Source organism: Drosophila obscura, unplaced genomic scaffold (genome assembly GCF_018151105.1).
Source record: "Drosophila obscura isolate BZ-5 IFL unplaced genomic scaffold, ASM1815110v1 contig_73, whole genome shotgun sequence".
Classification (NCBI taxonomy): Eukaryota; Metazoa; Arthropoda; class Insecta; order Diptera; family Drosophilidae; genus Drosophila; species Drosophila obscura.
The window spans coordinates 9,740,539-9,758,518 of NW_024542865.1; the positions used below are offsets into that span (position 1 = coordinate 9,740,539).

Below are 17,980 nucleotides of genomic sequence, written 5' to 3' on the forward strand. Positions count from 1 at the left end.
AAGGCTCATTGCTGCCAATGGCCAACGAAGCACATCAGTTTTTACAAATATACTTCATGGGTGGTGAGGACCAAAATTGCGCACTCGCCAATCGCCAGGCGTATAGTTGGAAAGCTGGATAAATTACTTAATCAGCACAATGAATTATTGAAATTATTAAAATCACACATGCACAAATTGGAAAGTGACAATAACGCTATTGTCATCAATCCTGATAAAACACCAGATGGTGAGCACGTACGTAGATTCAAGGCCCCTGTGGTTGACGACGTTGCTGGAATCATGGTTGGCGATCGCACGGCGACTCAAGAAATTGTGATTCAAAGAAGAAATAATAATCTTGAGTTCATCGCCGACACACACAGATAATATGACGTTCTCCAATAGCCAATAATTAGCTGGAAGGGATACTGTATTAATATTAACAAAAATAACGAGATCCCGCAACAGGAGTCGAAACAAACAAGAAAGTCAGTTCGATGGATTTTTATGCGTATCGGTATGATAATTCGACGTGGTCATGATAACATTATTATACGATATAGAGAGCTATTCCAACAATTTATTGTCGACATGTACGCAAAAATAGAGATTGAACGACTGAAATTCATACGGCATAATCAAAAGAAACTGCGTGCAGAAGAATATATTAACTTGAGAGTCGCTATCAATAATGGCGAACCGGGTGAAATTGGTAACTCTATAATTCTACCATCATCATTATGTCCATGTCATGTTATGCTATGTTTTTTTTACGGGAGTGTGGACGACCGTGTTTATTTATAACGTTTACATGTAATCCAAAGTGGCAGGAGATAACTTCTCTACTATTAACAGGCCAAAACTCATGGACAGAACAGCACGAGTATTCAAACGAAAATGTAAGTCTTTAATGAGATTCATTACAAAATTATACGTATTCGGTCAAACGAAATGCTGGATGTATTCAATTGAATGGCAAAAGCGAGGATTACCTCATGCACGAGGCTATGTTTTTTATGAATATGAATAAAATGATACAAATTTAAAACAAATTTGTAGTAAAGAAAAATAAATAGCTTTAGAAGACTTGGGGGTTGGCGAACGAGCGAAGCGATTGAGAAGGGGGCTTGCCCTCTAATTTACATATAAAATGTACATAAATATGTACATATGTATGTGTGTCTATATGGGCATTTCTGCCAATAAGTCCAACAGGCCAAAAATCATGAAAAGTTGTTCCGATATTATGTTCAAAATCTATTTAAAGATAACTAATTTACACAATTGACATATTATTTCATTAACTTCGTTGTGATACTTATTAAAAAGTTCACGTTTTTGTTATTTTATGGTATTTTTATAGTCACGTTTTCTTTTACTATTATTTTTTAGAAGAAAAATGATTCTTGATAAAAGTTTTCCCTCAAAGTCTCTGACATATTGAAATATCTAAAGAAATGAACAGAAACTCGATTAGCGGGATATTTTTATATCCGGTAGTCGATGAGTTAAGGGACATATTAGTTTTGTGGTCGAACCCGATTTGATGTGTGTAATGCACAGAAAAAAACGTTTCCGACCCCATAAAGTATATATATTCTTGATCAGCATCCATAGCCTATTCGATATAGCCATGTCTGTCTGTCTGTCCGTGCGTCGGTCCCGATTAGCTTCTAGTTCGCAGAGCTTATAAAAGTTAAAGCAACTAAATTTTGTTTCCAGACTCATGTGATATCATGTGTTTCGCCCCGCCCACTTGAGCCACCACAAAGAACGAAAGTCCGTGGTATCCAAAATTTTGAAGATACGAGAAAACGCAGAATCATAGAGAATGACCATATCTACCAGATTGCCGAATTTTGCTAAGATCAGATTATTGTTTTAGCCAGAAGGGACATAAACATTTTCAGCGGCTACGCTACCTCTGCTACCCGCTTACTCGTTCTCTCCCTCGCTCACACACTCTGTCTCGTGCAGTAAAAGCGAGTTAGAGCGAGTTAGAGCGGCTGGTGTTGCTGTGAGAAGTAAGAGATAAATGGAATCAGATAAAATATTTTAAAATACACATAAAATAAAATAAGAAAGAGGATAAACGAAGTGCATGGCTCCGATTCCAATTCCGGCGCTTACGTAAAATACTTAACTAAATTGTATAGCTTACATAAATCTTAAGCTTATAGATATATGTACATACATATATACTGACTGAGTACCAGGTATAAAAGTAGAGGCGCGGCATAAGTCACGGCTCACAGCGTCCCCTTTTAACGTTTATTACCGCGGAACTTTGTAATGTAACGCCAGTTACGTACGTCAGATGTCTTCGTGGATATAGTACAACAAAAAACAGGAAAGGTTTTTATACATACATACATATGTATGTAGATAATAGCTTGAAAAATTTACAATGTTTATTATGTCAGTAAAAAAAATGATTATGCAGATAGTCCTACTAAAATCGCAGAGTTTTGCAACTTTGTACTTAACCTTTTTCTTTATTTATTTTTAACATTTTGTCATACGAATATAACGCAACGCTAGAATGGAAATGCCAAAAATGCATATACTTAAGTTCTATAAGGTTGCATATTTTTCCACGTATATTTTAAATATTTAAGTATGCGTATACTTTAATATAAAAAAATAAAACATAACTTGAACTTCTTTAATAACTTTTTTTTGTAAGAAATCGAGCTTTATCTATGAAAAATGAAGGATCCGCTTTTCAAGTGAGCGGCAGTGTATATGAATTTAAACGAAATAGAAAGCTTATGGAAATATCTTACTATAAAGCACAGGCTTCTCCTCCTTGCTCATATTTATACCGTATATAAGTAAATAAAGCGTCTATGATTTTTCTACAATATATGATAATACTTCAGCCTTTTACTTGAATTATTTATAAAATTTTAGTAAATTGAGTCATTGCCATTTTAATTCGCAATGTTAAAAAGAGCCAGTCAATAGTGTTCATAAAATGCAGAACTGTAGAAGTCTTGCGCATTTCTCCTCTTCCTCTTTTTGAAATTTAAATTTTAGTGGACATTTCAAATTGTAAACAAGCCGAAACACAAAAAAAAAACATGATTCTGAAAATAAACGTGTAATATTATACATATAATGGACAGACATAAGCCCTATATAGAATTTCTAAATATGATTTCGTTCCTAAACGGTTTTATACTTTCTGCTTTTTTCTTTGGGGTTTCTTTTATGTGTGTTTTTCCTCTTGGATATTTCTGTGTTATTTCTCCTCTTGATTTCTTCTCATTTTTTTCTTTCGTTTTCATTTCATTTAATTTAGTTAAGACTTATTTTTAAATCGACTATTGAATATACAGAATCTAAATTTGGACCGCAGCGAGTTGTTTGTTCTTTACAAGATATGTTTGTCTGTCCAGAGGTCTGGACTGCTCTGAACCATTCCTATTCAATGAAAAAATCATGCATAATGGGATCAGAAATATATATTCTCGTTTTATGGGGCTGGGCTGAGAAATTAATTAAATGGAAAGGAAAGTGCACACATTCGCAAATATTCCATAGATTCAAAAATTTCGGTGGTGAGGAAAATTTAAATTTTTTAGATGATTATTACTTTTAAAGACTTTCATCGAGATTTTTCAAGAATTTTAATGTAACAAAACTTAAAAATTCTCTTCAATATGGTATATTTTTTGCAGTTCCTGTTTTCAAATTATTTTTGAGACTGTTGTTGTAATAAGTACTTATGTTTTAAAGTATTGTAAATATATTTTTCCAGATTTGCGATATTGTTTATGTTATTCATGATCTATGGATATATTACCGACTTACTTATAGATAGATACCTATAAGATATTTAAACAAATACACGTACATGTATGCACACAAAATATATGTATGTATGTATATGTACATACGTGGCAGACTTCGTGCATATGAGCGGCACTAAAACCGAAGGCTATAGACGAGAGCGCCCACACAAATGGCCAAAAATAGAACAACAAAAATCCGAAAACTGTGCTATTTGTTATTCCCTGATTCTGGTTGTTGATGCTGAAGATGATGCGAATTGAAATTCGGTTGAAGGCATACCCACACCGTATCTATATTTATGTATATCCGACATAGTATATATGTATATTATGTACAAGAATTGTACAGATTATTGAAATAGTTGGCCCGATGTTTGCCATAAGTTCAAAGTTGTTTATCGAACGGAAATTGTTACGTGAACCCAGCCAGATGGCAATGAAATGCTCAACTGATTCTGCTCGATGTCTGTGCTGGATATACTCGTACCCGTGGCAGACATGCTTTTTGCTATCCTATAGCACCCGACTTTTCTTCCCTGCCCACCTGTGTCGCATTGCATTCAACAATTTGGCAAGCAGTGCATGATACCTAGACCGAACCGGACGACCCATATCCAACGGATACAGCTGTACAGATACATATCTTGATATATATATAATATGTATATTTGTATTGTGCATACCGTCTCGGTACACACGGCTAAGATGCAGATACAAAAATGTTCTAAATTTAAGAGGCAAGCGGATACGTTTACCTCCCACAGCCGAATCAAAACAAAAATCTTAACAATCCAACTATATACATTAATAGTGCGATAAGTTTATTATTATTAGACAAGTCTGGGATCTGATCTACAAAATGTGTGAATTTAAATGTAAATCACATTTCAAACACTTTTTATATAAATTTTGTTCGTATACGCAACTTCTAAGCCGATGTCTGCATGATTGTTCTCAAGCACATTATCTAGGCCCTAGACAATAGACACAAAAAGTATTTTATAGATCAATCTTCTCTTTTGTTTGTGTGTAGAAATGCAACAAAATATCGAAAAACTATAAAGATTCTTACTTTTTATAAATGCATAGATACATATAGAAAAACTCTCTTAACAAACTCACACTCTTTGTAAAAATATTTTTCAAATCCCAACCAGCTTATGCATATTACGCTTCCTTGTTGCATGCAAAATTGGAATTGTATTTTTCTTTTGTTTAAGCTTAAAATTAGTCAATTGGCTTTAATTCAACCAGCAAAAATATCTTTATAACTTAATATATTGTATTCCCAGCCAACTCTTTATTTATAGAATGTTCTAGAGAATTTTGGGTTTTATAATTACAACGAATGGGAACGTTGGTAGCCGCGGCTCATGCCGCGCCTCTACTTTTATAATCGGTACTCTGTCAGTATATATGTACATATATAATATATGTGATCTTATGATTTATGTAAGCTATACAATATATTTAAGACGTTATTTTACGTAAGCGCCGGAATTGGAATCGGAGTCGCTGCACTCCGTTTATCCTCTTTCCGCCTATTAGCCATTTTATTCGAATTGGTTCTGTTTTTTATCTGTTTTAATTTTTTCGCAACTGTTTGTTATTCCGCTATATCTGTCTCTCTTTCACTTGTTACACCAGCACTAGCCGTTCCAGCTCGATCGCCTTCACCAGAGCACTATGGGGAAAAACCTCATTTTTCGGGTATTTAGTCATTTTCTCAAAGTATTAAAATTAAGAAAACTTCAAACTGTAAAGTCCAATACCAAAAATGTTATATAACATAGCACAGTTAAGTTTAACAGCTGTTAAAGTCAGCTGTTGCTGTAGAAAAGCACTTGCTTTAAGATTAGAATATTTTGCAGCCTATTTTCAAATTGCCAATATTCAAACGCGAAAAATTCTTTTTGTGAAATTTAAAAAGGATAGCTAACACACGGGCTTTAACTATGTAATGGTTGTACTAATACTTTGTAGTTATGCGTGTTCTATTAATATTTTGTAAAAGCACAACAAAGTTATACAAAAGCGACTCAAATAGGAACAATAATCGACAAATTGTTCATCCAAAGTTGGCTTACTTGTTGAAAGGAGAAGGAGCTAAAAAACAAGCAGCAGCTCTATCAAAAACTCATGAGCAATGTCTCTTTGTTGATTCAAGCAGCAAGTATAAAGGTCTTGCCCTTCCCATCGATTTTTAAATCCCCTTATTATGTGAAATTGAAGGCCCATATCAAACTTTTGAGGATTTCGAAGATGAATTAAGAAAAAACTAAGAAAATTTATATTAATATTAACTATTTCCAAAAGTAAAACTTTATTTTTATGTATAAAGGAGTATTATAGTCAATAAATATTAAAGATATTCCGATTTTTAATATTATTTAAAAATAAAATTTTTTTTATTTTTCATTTTCCAAAAATGTTTCTAAGGGTGTACATAACATTAATAAAAAAACCGCATCGAAACATCTTGCTTAGTTTAAAAGTTATTAATTAATACCTGAAAAATTGGAATTTTCCCCATAGAGCTGCGCTTAAGTTAGTGGTTAGTGGCTTAAGGTAGGCCCTCTGTGCCTTACACACATCCAATACGACCAAAAAAACTAATATATCTCAAACTCTTCGTTTAATATCGAATGGTAATTACCAGGTATACATATGTATATACACTTTCTGTAATTTAAAAGTAAAACAAGTTAAAAAATTTAAATTTGTTATCTCACATGGTTTCGGTGAGATGAAAATGTAAGGAACAGGTTGATTGGTACAGCTAAGATTGGAAATACTTATGTTAACAATAAAAGCTAGTAAGACCTAAGTACAAGGTAAGACCTAGGTGATTGATTGGTACAGCTAAGATTGGAAATACTTATGTTAACAATAAAAGCTAGTAAGACCTAAGTACTAGGTAAGACCTAGGTACTGGAATCCAAAATCATAAAAAGAAGGATTATACTTACACTATTTTAATATATTTATTAACAATTATAATTATATTAATTTTAAATATTTAGTTACTGATTTATAAATATTTTTAGTTAATTTTATAAGTTGTATCACATTTATGGATGGATCTTAAATTAGGATGCTTTTTCACCCCAGATGTTCTTCCTTGAATCGACTATATTTTATATCCAAAATGATTACACTTCCGGAGGTAATAGTAATAGTAATAATCAAGTAATGAAACAAATGCTCTTGGGCCTAAATGTAGTAGAAGTTCCAGTTATGCTACAGATCAAATCGATATACATACGATATGCGGATGAATCCAATGACTTAATTAAGTGACTTTAATGTGAGTTAGGGCATAGAAAATTATTTGGCGAAAGTATCCGTTGGATAATTGTACAAAAAAAAGAAAACAGAACTAAAAAGAAGAGAAAATCAGAACAATGACGAATAGATTCAAGTGTTAGACAAATGGCAATGCGATGGGGGCCACCTAAGGCCGAGCGACGTCAGCACTGGGCCACATACATACATATATATGTATATACAGATCTTTATGCGAGTATACATATGTACATTCGTACGCGTACAGATATGTATTGTGAGTGGTTTGTATTTAAAGAGGGAGAGTTGTAGGGCGTGCACTCTGGGGCCGAAATGGGGTTCAAATGCTGCAACAATTCCCGTCGAATATGTCACACGAACACACGCGAATATCGAATATTTTCTAGTTGGAAACTCTGGCTATATCTAGCCTATACATAGTCCATACATATGTACATATGTATGACTATATGCAACTGAGTGGCAACCAAATTTTAATGGCTGTGAAATTTATGTTCAACGATATTTGATTCCAAAAACAAATGTGTAAAGAGCCAGCGAAAGCCACCAACGCACCCAAAATGCTATATACTCATGATCTAGTTATGTACATATAAATATGCTATATAAATCTGTTCCGACCCCCTCCTTTTTCGCTCTCGCTCTGGCCAATTGGAAAATTTTCATTTTGGAATCTTTTGGATGTGTGAGGCAAGTTTATGTTTCAGTTGCAGCCCACCTGAAAATTGCTGCCGCCACCCACCCTCACGCACACAGCCGAAATCCCCCTAGTCACTGAGTGCCACATCCCCCTCCCCATTTCCCCCTGGGCCGGCCACTTGTTGCCACATCGTGGCATATATCTGGCCTCTTCACGCCCGTTCGTTTAACGCGACGATTCTGGTATATAGCAGGCGATCGCATAGCACTCGCGCGGCCTCTGGTATAGGGACTCGCGGGGTAGTGGGGTGCTGAGCAGGGGGGTAAATGCTTTTCATGCTTTTCCGCGAACGCGAACGATGAAAAATTCTTTAACATAACGTGTAGCAGCGCTTTGGATCGTCAGTCTGTTTAGTCGAACCGCAGCATTCGCTCCTACGACGTCAGCTGCTCGGACTTTAGTTGAGATTTCAATTTGTTTCTTTTTCCCTAAGTAAGTTTTTTTTTTTCTGTTTCTGTTCCTTCTACTGCTCTACTGCTGCTGCTTCTTCCTGCCCAAAATCAAAAAAGAGTGTGTCAAACCGAAAGAAAAAACAAAAAATGAACAAAAACTTTTCGAAAAGCGAAAAAAAAACCATGAACCAAACTTTAAATCGAACATAAAACGAAAAAATCCTTTGTCGTAACAAAACAGAACAGCAAGGAAATCCATCAATCAACCGAACAATTTAAATCAACAACAAATCGAAACAACATTGGAAATTGGAATTCCTCCGCATTATATAATCCTGTTTCAGTTACGTTTTTTTTTGTTGGCAATTTTTTTAAAGTGAAACTGAATGAACCGAAATCGAAATAAAGTGAAATCAAATGAACCGTCAAAACTCTGCAGAAAAATGATAATTTTTTTCCAATTTTTTTTGTATGCAAAATGTATTTGAATTTTTTTTTGTACAATTTTTTTCGTTTTGGTTTTTGCCTGGCGCAATGGCTAAAAATACTTATATTCGACTGCTCCCCAGGCATTTGCAACCACAACATCAAAAGCCAAAGAAAACCCGAAAAGCAAATTCAAAAGAAAAAGCAGCAGCAACAACAATAACTACAAAAGAAACAACAAAAGCAACAACAACAGTAGCAGCAGCAGCAGCAGCAGCAACAACAACAACAACAACAAAATAGGAACAACAATAAAAAAAAACCACAGCAAGACAGGAATATATATATACATCCGATTCGAGCGTCGAGTCGTACCAAAAACCAAAAAGTGTTATATGATCTGAGAGGAAATTTAATTTTTTTTTCTTCATTTTGTTCGAATTTTAAAAATAAATTCGTTCTGCGTGTGTGTGTGTTTTTACCTTGGCTAAATGTCCAAGACACACACGCTGGCACAGACAGCCGCACAGATATACAGATAAAAAGATACTTTTCGTCTCTGGCAGCTGTGGCCACAATCAGCGCAGGCGCCATTGAGACAGAGATAAGACATAGACATAGAGATAGAGAAAGAGATGGAGATGTAGATGTCGAAGTAGATAAAGAAAGAGAAAGAAATGTAGATGTAGATGTGATCCACCCACGCCCGACAGGCAGCCATCAGATATACATAGATCTGGAGAGTCTGGAAATTAGATTTCTATAAATGGAAACCTGTAGAGCTTTTTGGTAAATGTAAAATGAATGAGCGGCAATGAGAGGAAAGCACTGCAAGAGATAGTATTTAAGGATATTGGAGATCTGTTGAGAAACAGGATAATTCCAGGAAGCAAAGTGAAGAGCGAAAGGAAAAAAATTAAAAAAGTATTGTATACAATTTAGAGACAATAGATTCATACAAAAAAAAGTTCCTAACAAAAACTCAAAGTCCCATATAAAAAGGTTAAAAAAGAAATCCTATAATCAGGAAGAAACTTTCATTTAAAGACACAATTGTGTTTTTTTTTTTGGTGCTTTCAGCATTATATTATATTAGTATTAATGCAGAATGGAACAGTAGAATTCTTTATATATAATTATGGATTATCGTGAATTTTTTGAGACAGATCGTTTCATATCTGCTAGCCAGAAAGTTTGATATGTTTTTGTGGGTTACCACGAAGAGAGGTTCTCATTTCTCAAGAATTTGTAGATGTAAAAAAGGTTTTCCGGCAACATTGCATTCCGCGTGTACCCATATTCTCCAAAACTGACCCAGTTTGTGAGTCGCTAAAAATAAGTATTTGAAACTGCACTCCAATGCAAAATGCAAAAAGGAATAAAAATGGAAAAAATCTTATGAAATTTTAGACATTTTTGCATATGAAATGTGCCGCACACACACGCCCAGGTTTCTATACTACAAATATATAGAACCATAAATAATATGAGGAATATATTTAGTATAAATATTTAGAGAGCGATCTATGAATGGCATTTGAAATTTATTTTGCTTTTCTTTGGCACACACACCCATGAAAATATATACATATATATAACCGAGAAGCTTTTCTAGGATTTCTGATTTAGTGCCAAGGTAAAAAAAATTTACAAAATTTTCGAAACTCAACCAAAAATCAGAATAAGCTTTCGTCGAAGCTTTTGCGCAGCTTTTGGATGCCAAAAGGGAAATTCAATACGTGCCACAAAGTCTATTTTTAACGGGAAACGCATTGAAAGAAAAATTGAAGAAAAACACCGCTATACGTACTATGTATATAGATCATACTATGGCGCTCTCCCTCGCACACACACACACTCACACATGTGTCTTATTATAAAGATAGAACCAGAAAATTAAATAATTTTAGAGGCAACAGAGCCACAGGAATTTATTGTTGTTGTGGAAGATTATGATGTGAGAACACGACATTGTTGCCGGCTATATAAAGACAGGTTCCTCTCCCTATATATACATACACATGCATGTATATGCGGTGTATATAAATATATATCTTATGACAGCAGACCCACACACACGTACATAGACACAGGCATACATATAGAGAGACATATCTATCTATTTATAGAGTCCTATCAAGGCAATAGGCATAGGAAAAAAAACGAACGTTGTTTGTTGTTGCTGGCGGATACTTTTGTTGAAATTACTGAACGAAATCACGACCAGCAAAACCTAACCGAACATTTTTCTTCTCCAAATTATTCTTGCAGGTTTTTTCAACCCTAAACCGTAACCATGTCCGACGATGAAGAGTACACGTAAGTAGCAGAGCCCGGAGACGCTCCATGACTTGAAAATAATAAGTATACGACGCGTCCGACGTGGAGAGTAATCAAAGTGTTAAGAAGTGATACCTAGTGCTAAATGATAAGAATTATAGTTAGTTCAAGTTAAAGTTAAAGTTCAAAGAGAAGTATTCAAGTTTAAAGAACCACCTACATATGTTCCCACTACTAATTTGAAATTATTTTGAAATATTGTCAACAACGAATTTTTTGTGAATTTTTGTAAGAAAGTTTTTGAACACGTCTGGTGTACGCCACCGTACATGCCACTATACATACACTTTTGATATACCCATGTGGCACCTATTTTGATCTGTATTCCTTTCGTCTATTTCCACGCATTCTCTCATGGAAACCACAACCACAACCCAAAACCGAACCCCGAACCACGAAACCTAACCGTGAACCACCAACCATTATCCTTCCATGATTATGTTCGATCAACCGCTAATGCTGTCGTTTCGTTTCTTTCGAAATCAATTAATACCAATCGAACAACAATTCAACAACAACACCACAAAATCAACAACAATTCAACAACCAATCGACAATCACCTCTGCACCTGCACCTGTACCTGTACCTGTGTGTGTGTGTGTCACGTCACCCGTTTGCACTCTTGCACTCTCACTCGTCAAACCAAATAATAAATATACAAAAAAAAAAAAAACACGAAAAATAAAACACATGTAATACTGTTATAATTAAACAACTCCGTTTAATTACGAACACCAAAGCAGCTCCGAGGAGGAGGAGGTTGTCGAGGAGACCAGAGAGGAGACGTAAGTACATTTTTGTTGCCAATTTGTGTCGAAATTTTTTGTTGGTTTTGGTGCAGCAGCCTCAAGAACTCGATTGGTGTTCATTTTATATACTCGTATCTGTATCTCTGTACTATTTACCTCCCCCCTCCCTATTTGTGTCACATAAATATAAATATTTTTGTCGCTCCTTTTTTTTGATTTATCCAAACCAAATCTATTTTTTTTGCGTAATTTTTTGTTATTTTACTCCAACAATTTTCTATATGTGTTGTATTTTTGTATATTTTTGTTGTCAATGTACGCTAAATGCTGACAAACCAAAAAAAAAAAAAAAAAAAAAAACAAGCAAACAAACAAATTTTTGATAAAACTGTAGAAAATGCCCTTTCCTCACCATTTTTGTGTATCACCCCAAAAGCCTAAACATAAAACCCAACCTCCACACCAGAAACCAACCCAACAAAATTTTGTTTTCTGTACTTGTCTGTAATCTGTAAATAATCTTAATTTTTTTATTAATTATACCATTATGAATTATGATTTCCTTTTCTGTTGTACATTTATGTTATTTCCTTTGGTTTTTGTTTTCAATGTGTTGTTGTGTGCGTCTATCAAAGCAGAAAGAAAAAAAATTTTAAATTTACATATACAAAATCTTGACTTAATTGTACAAAAATCTTACTAATGGAACCTGGAAAACCACCATCGAACCTTTTCACTCACTCCTTCACACCTTTCACCCAATCACTCAAGCAACGAGCTCATAGTTCTGTCCCCCATCTCCCCCCCTTCCTAAGCAAACAAATTAGCAAATCAAACTGTGTATATACTTAAAAGATATATGTATCCCCCCACCATACCAAGCGCTGAACCCATCCGCCCCCCAGATTGGAACCTATAGCTTTCCATATACTACATATATATACATACTTATTATTGTGTATTTTTGTATACGTAACCTGTCTTTTGTCTATCTGTCTGCAGCTGCAACATGTCTATCTGTCTATTCCCCCGAATTCCCAGCAGCAAGAAAATAAATTTCCAAAAAAAAGATAAAATTAAATACATTTCTAAATCTAAAACTCTAAAACAAACTTTTGGCAAAAAGTTAACTCTCTTTCCGCCTATCGCTGGCCTGGCTTAGCAAAAAAAAAACCAAAATGTTCTTGCCTTTCAGACTTGGAAATATCTCATTGATCTCATTGAACTATGTTTCTCTCTCTCTTTCTCTCTTCCATCTCTTTTTGATTCTCTTTCTTGTTACAGGAAGTAAGTAAATTGTGTGAGAAAACCAATGAAAAGAAGAAAGAAAGAAACCAAATCAAAAGTTTAAAAAAATCGAAATTCTAAATCAAATGTAATTCGTATTTGTTTCGAGACAATAACAAAACAAAATCCTATCGAATCTGATATCACAAATCCCGCAGATCTGTAAACAATTGTTTCCAAAAACAGAATGATCCACAAAATTTCCACAAATCTTTTTTGAAATGCCCAAAAACCATTGCTCGTTTGCCAATTACCAAAAAAAAAAGAAAAAAACCCAAGAGACAAAAAAACTTGTTTGTGTATATTTCTGCTCTCTTTCGACAATATATCTCTCTATCTCTCGCAACCAACAAACCATGCATCAGAGAACCAGTTCCAGTACCAAGTACCAGTTCCAGAACCAGCTCCAGTTCATACTGTACAAAGAATCGTTGCTTGGAATTTCGTTTCGTTTCGATTTTATTCACCTTTTTTTTAGTTTTCTTTAGAACAACAACAAAACAGAAAACAACAACAAAAGAAACAACAAATACGCACTTACCACGAAATAAATAATTTTGTTTTTATTTTATACAAAGAACAAATATCTCTCTCTATATATATTCTCCATCTTATCTTCTTCTTTCATTTCGTTTCCAAAAAAAAAAAAAAAACAACAAACCAACCAAAACCATTTTGCAAATGAATTTTTTAAACAAAAAAATGTTTTTCTCTTTCTTTTCAACGTTCTTTTTTGTTTGCAAAAAAATATATATATACATTAAAAATCCAATTAAATTTTGTATGAAATTTTCAAACCGAAACCCAAAAAAACACCGTGAAATTGTCAATTTTTGAAACACAAAACAAACAAACAAAACCAAATCTATATATGTATAAAAAATATCACCACCTCCATGTTTGTTGCCACCTCAATGCCTCACGTATAGAAAACCACCTCAGACACCAGCCGAGTAAGTCTATGTACAAAAACAAATGTGAACCACAAATGAAAAACAAGAATGCTAACCGAAACTAACACCTTAGTGTTATGTTAAGATCGTCCACAATTAATCCCGCCTGTTCGTACAAATAAGCAACCCAATACAAAAAAAAACACACACAAGACTCAAAAATAGTTTAGACTGTACCTCTGTACCACTACTCAACTGAACTCCAGTCAATTCCACAATTACTCACCACAAAACTCACCTCAAGCGGCGCCATGGAACCGATTAATAATCGTTTCATTTTTTGGCGTGTTTCCGTTAAGTTTCATTATTATTTTTTTTTAACTAGAGTAGAATTGTCCTCAGTAGAACGTAGAAAATCTAATGCTTTCTCACATCAGCTCTTTGATGGCTACTAATTGTAAAGAAAATAATAAATAAAACTCAATAAAGATTAGTATGTATTTAAATACCCGACATTTAGACCAAACAAAAAAAATATATAAAATAAAATAAACAGGCCTTAAGAAGTTCTATCAAAATGCTGTAATTAATTTTAGTATTTAGACATTATTCGTAGTACTAGTGGCTATCTAAAAGAAACCAAAAAACAAAAGAATAAAAAAGAACAGCCCGCCACTTGATGAACGAAAACTAATTGATTATTTTGTTTCCCCCTCCTTTAACCCTGTCTTGACACTATCCAGAGGTGAGGGCGATCCAGAGTTCATCAAGCGTCAGGACCAGAAGCGATCCGATCTCGATGAACAGCTGAAAGAATACATCAGCGAATGGCGCAAACAGAGATCCAAGGAGGAGGATGAGCTGAAGAAGCTGAAGGAGAAGCAGGCCAAGCGCAAGATCTCCCGCGCCGAGGAGGAGCAGAAGATGGCTCAGCGCAAGAAGGAGGAGGAGGAGCGCCGCGTCCGCGAGGCTGAGGAGAAGAAGCAGCGCGAGATCGAGGAGAAGCGCTTGCGCCTCGAGGACGCCGAGAAGAAGCGCCAGGCTATGTTGCAGGCCATGAAGGACAAGGACAAGAAGGGCCCCAACTTCACCATTGCAAAGAAGGATGCAGGCGTGGTAATTATATGAGATTCCATCAATGCACCCTACTGATACGCCTCCCCCCAACCATATATTTTATTTTTTTTTCTGGTTTTTGGCTATATCATTTTGCGTCTTGTTTTGTTTTCTTTTTTATTCTCTCACATACGATTCGCACCAAACACACTTACTCACAAACAAACAAACAATACACATCAATTATATTTTCTCTCATCGATTGCCCTTATTGTTGGTCGTCATTGATCGCTGATCGTTGATCCTCGATCATTGATCGTTAATCGTGATCGTTATCGTTATCGTTTGTGTCCCATCCATCAAAACTCGTATCGTATCGCATCCTTGCTTGTCATACAACAAAACAAATCAAATTAAACCAAACCCAACCCAACCCTACACAAATGTGAAACTGAAACAACAAAAAAACTCTTTGTTTTTTCCTTTTTCTTTTGCAAAAACACGCATGTATGCCCATGTATATCCGTTATCCGTACACCTCCACACACAAACAAACAAACACACACACACACACACACACACACATACAAACAAACAAACAAACACAATAAAAAACAATCGCAACTTCCTCTTCCGCTCCATGCGCTCTTCTCTTGTGTGTGTCTCTCTCTCTCACTGTTTGTCTCTCTCACTTGTACCACACGTACCACAAAATACAAAATAAAACCAAAAACACAACGAAATGTGTCTGCATTAAAAACAAATATTAAAAAAATTAAAAAAAAACCAAAAACAAAACAAAACAAAAAAAAACTTGCACGCACATGAAAACAAAACAAAAAATAGTTGGGACTCTCGTCCGCCGCCATGGAACGTAACAAGACTAAGGAACAGTTGGAGGAGGAGAAGAAGATCTCGCTGTCGTTCCGCATCAAGCCACTGGCCATCGAGGGCTTGGGCGAGTCCAAGCTGCGCGAGAAGGCACAGGAGCTGTGGGAGCTCATCGTCAAATTGGAAACTGAGAAGTATGACTTGGAAGAAAGGCAGAAACGTCAGGACTACGATGTGAGTACCAATCAAGCCCCCCTCCCTCCATTATCTCCATGGCATTAGTGAAATAAACTCCCCGATTCCAGTTGAAAGAGTTGAAGGAAAGACAGAAGCAACAGCTCAGGCACAAAGCCTTGAAGAAGGGTCTCGACCCAGAAGCTTTGACTGGCAAATACCCGGTAAGTCGATCGATACTCCTATATTCCGATATCGATATCTGACTCATACGCGATTTATCTTTGCACTTGCAGCCCAAGATTCAAGTCGCCTCCAAATATGAGCGACGTGTCGATACACGCTCATACGACGACAAGAAGAAGCTCTTCGAGGGTGTAAGTATTCAGTTGCCTGGCACGCGATTAGACTTGGTTTTTTTTTGGGTTTCTCTTGCTTCTACTATGTATATTTTCAATGTATATCTCAATATCATATCAATAATATAGGGCTATAATACGGTCTATGCGGAAACCTTAGAAAAGACCTGGCAAGAAAGACAGGAAAGATTTACTCAGCGTACAAAATGTAAGCGTCCGATAAGCGATCACATGGCTCATAGTGTGCCATCTCCAATCTCCATGTCTACGTGTGTCTCTCTACCTATCTATCTATGTCTAATCCATAAAACTATGTCCAATCATTACCAAAGTACAGTCACATCAAAGGGTTGGTTGGGAGCGAACGGATGAAGCAGCTTAGAATGAATGGGAATGGAAATGGGTTAGGGTTAGGGTGGGACGGGGACGGGGACGGGAATTGGGCGACTGACCACAATAACTCACCTAACGTCTACTCTCTGTTTATTTTTCTTTCTATGTTTTATGTAAACTATATTTCATAATTGTCAACTTTACTTGTGTGCGCTGCGTATCGTAACATTCATTTAAAAAAACCCCAACCAAAAACACGGCATCCCAAAAAAAACACACACACCAAACACACAAAACGACAGGGCTTTGATGCGATCACCAAGGACTCGAACGAGAAGATCTGGAACGAGAAGAAGGACCAATACACCGGCCGTCAAAAATGTATGTACTGTGCTCTACTAACTAATACTTCTACTGCCACTGCCACTGCCAATGGCATCAGCACAGTGAATGGGGGTGGGGGTGGGGGCTGTGGCTGTGTCGACTGTGTCGCCCCCAGAGCATCTCCACCAGAGACGACAACAACAGAACAACATTCATCCTTCTGTTCATTGTCGTGCCATGTATTGTATTATATTTTCCTGTTCGTCTGAGACCCATCCGCTAGAGTTTTTCCCCATTCGTAGTAGAAAACTACTATATTGGTGGATCGATCAAATGCTAATCGATTGTGTCTTTTTTTGTTCTACTTCAAATACAGCCAAACTGCCAAAGTGGTTCGGCGAGCGACCAGGCAAGAAGGCCGGTGAGCCCGAGACACCCGAGGGCGAGGAAGATGCCAAGGCCGATGAGGACATCGTTGAGGATGATGAGGAAGTCGAGGAGGAGGTCGTCGAAGAGGAGGATGAGGAGGCTGAGGAGGATGAGGAGGAAGAGGAGGAGGAAGAGGAGGAGGAAGAGGAAGAGGAGGAGGAAGAGGAGGAGGAGGAGGAGGAAGAGGAGGAGGAAGAGGAATAAGCCAACTCTGAACTCATTCGTTCCCCACCACCACCCCCCGTCTTTTTCGTAAAACAAACTCTACATTTAAATACCAAGCAAAAATACCAAAGCCAAACAATTTTAATAAAAGTAAAAGAATGAACTAAATAGTTATTATCTTAGCTTATTCGAAAACATACTTATTATTCTTGCAAAACAAACAAACATCAACTTGAGCAACTTTTTTTATTGAACTTATCAAATTGAAACAAGAAATGTAAAAATTTCTTTCAAATAAAACATCAAAACCAACACCAACTAAGTCAAAATACCAGAGAACAAAAACCATCATCAACTGCAACAAACAAACAAAAAACCAAAAGAAAGAAAGCAATCAAGATATTAAAGTGTGTTATGGCATCATATCTATGAACAA

At 35.9% G+C, this 17,980-nt stretch overlaps 1 protein-coding gene across 20 annotated transcripts; it reads left to right on the forward strand.

The window, feature by feature from the left end:
• Positions 1 to 8,113: 8,113 nt before the first annotated feature.
• LOC111068649 (troponin T, skeletal muscle) lies at positions 8,114 to 17,980 on the forward strand. Of its 20 annotated transcripts, none has more exons than XM_022358292.2 (10): positions 8,114 to 8,217; positions 10,875 to 10,922; positions 11,685 to 11,733; positions 13,910 to 13,933; positions 14,617 to 14,989; positions 15,776 to 15,994; positions 16,066 to 16,158; positions 16,231 to 16,311; positions 16,929 to 17,007; positions 17,327 to 17,980. In XM_022358292.2, the coding sequence occupies exons 2-10, from the start codon at positions 10,910 to 10,912 to the stop codon at positions 17,581 to 17,583; spliced, it is 1,188 nt and encodes a 395-aa protein (XP_022213984.1). In that variant the 5' UTR covers positions 8,114 to 8,217; positions 10,875 to 10,909; the 3' UTR covers positions 17,584 to 17,980. The 20 variants fall into 20 exon arrangements, with proteins under 20 accessions (XP_022213984.1, XP_022213986.1, XP_022213980.1 ...); XM_022358294.2 differs by having other exon boundaries at positions 14,617 to 14,986; XM_022358288.2 differs by lacking the exon at positions 16,929 to 17,007 and adding an exon at positions 16,423 to 16,501 and having other exon boundaries at positions 11,685 to 11,729.

Bases quoted from the DNA above. Each gene is read 5' to 3' on its own strand.
- LOC111068649 (XM_022358288.2), top strand. From the start codon at position 10,900: ATGTCCGACGATGAAGAGTACAC. The intron at 16,159-16,230 runs GTAAGTCGATCG...TTGCACTTGCAG, and splicing joins CTTTGACTGGCAAATACCCG to CCCAAGATTCAAGTCGCCTC. The intron at 16,502-17,326 runs GTAAGCGTCCGA...CTTCAAATACAG, and splicing joins ATTTACTCAGCGTACAAAAT to CCAAACTGCCAAAGTGGTTC.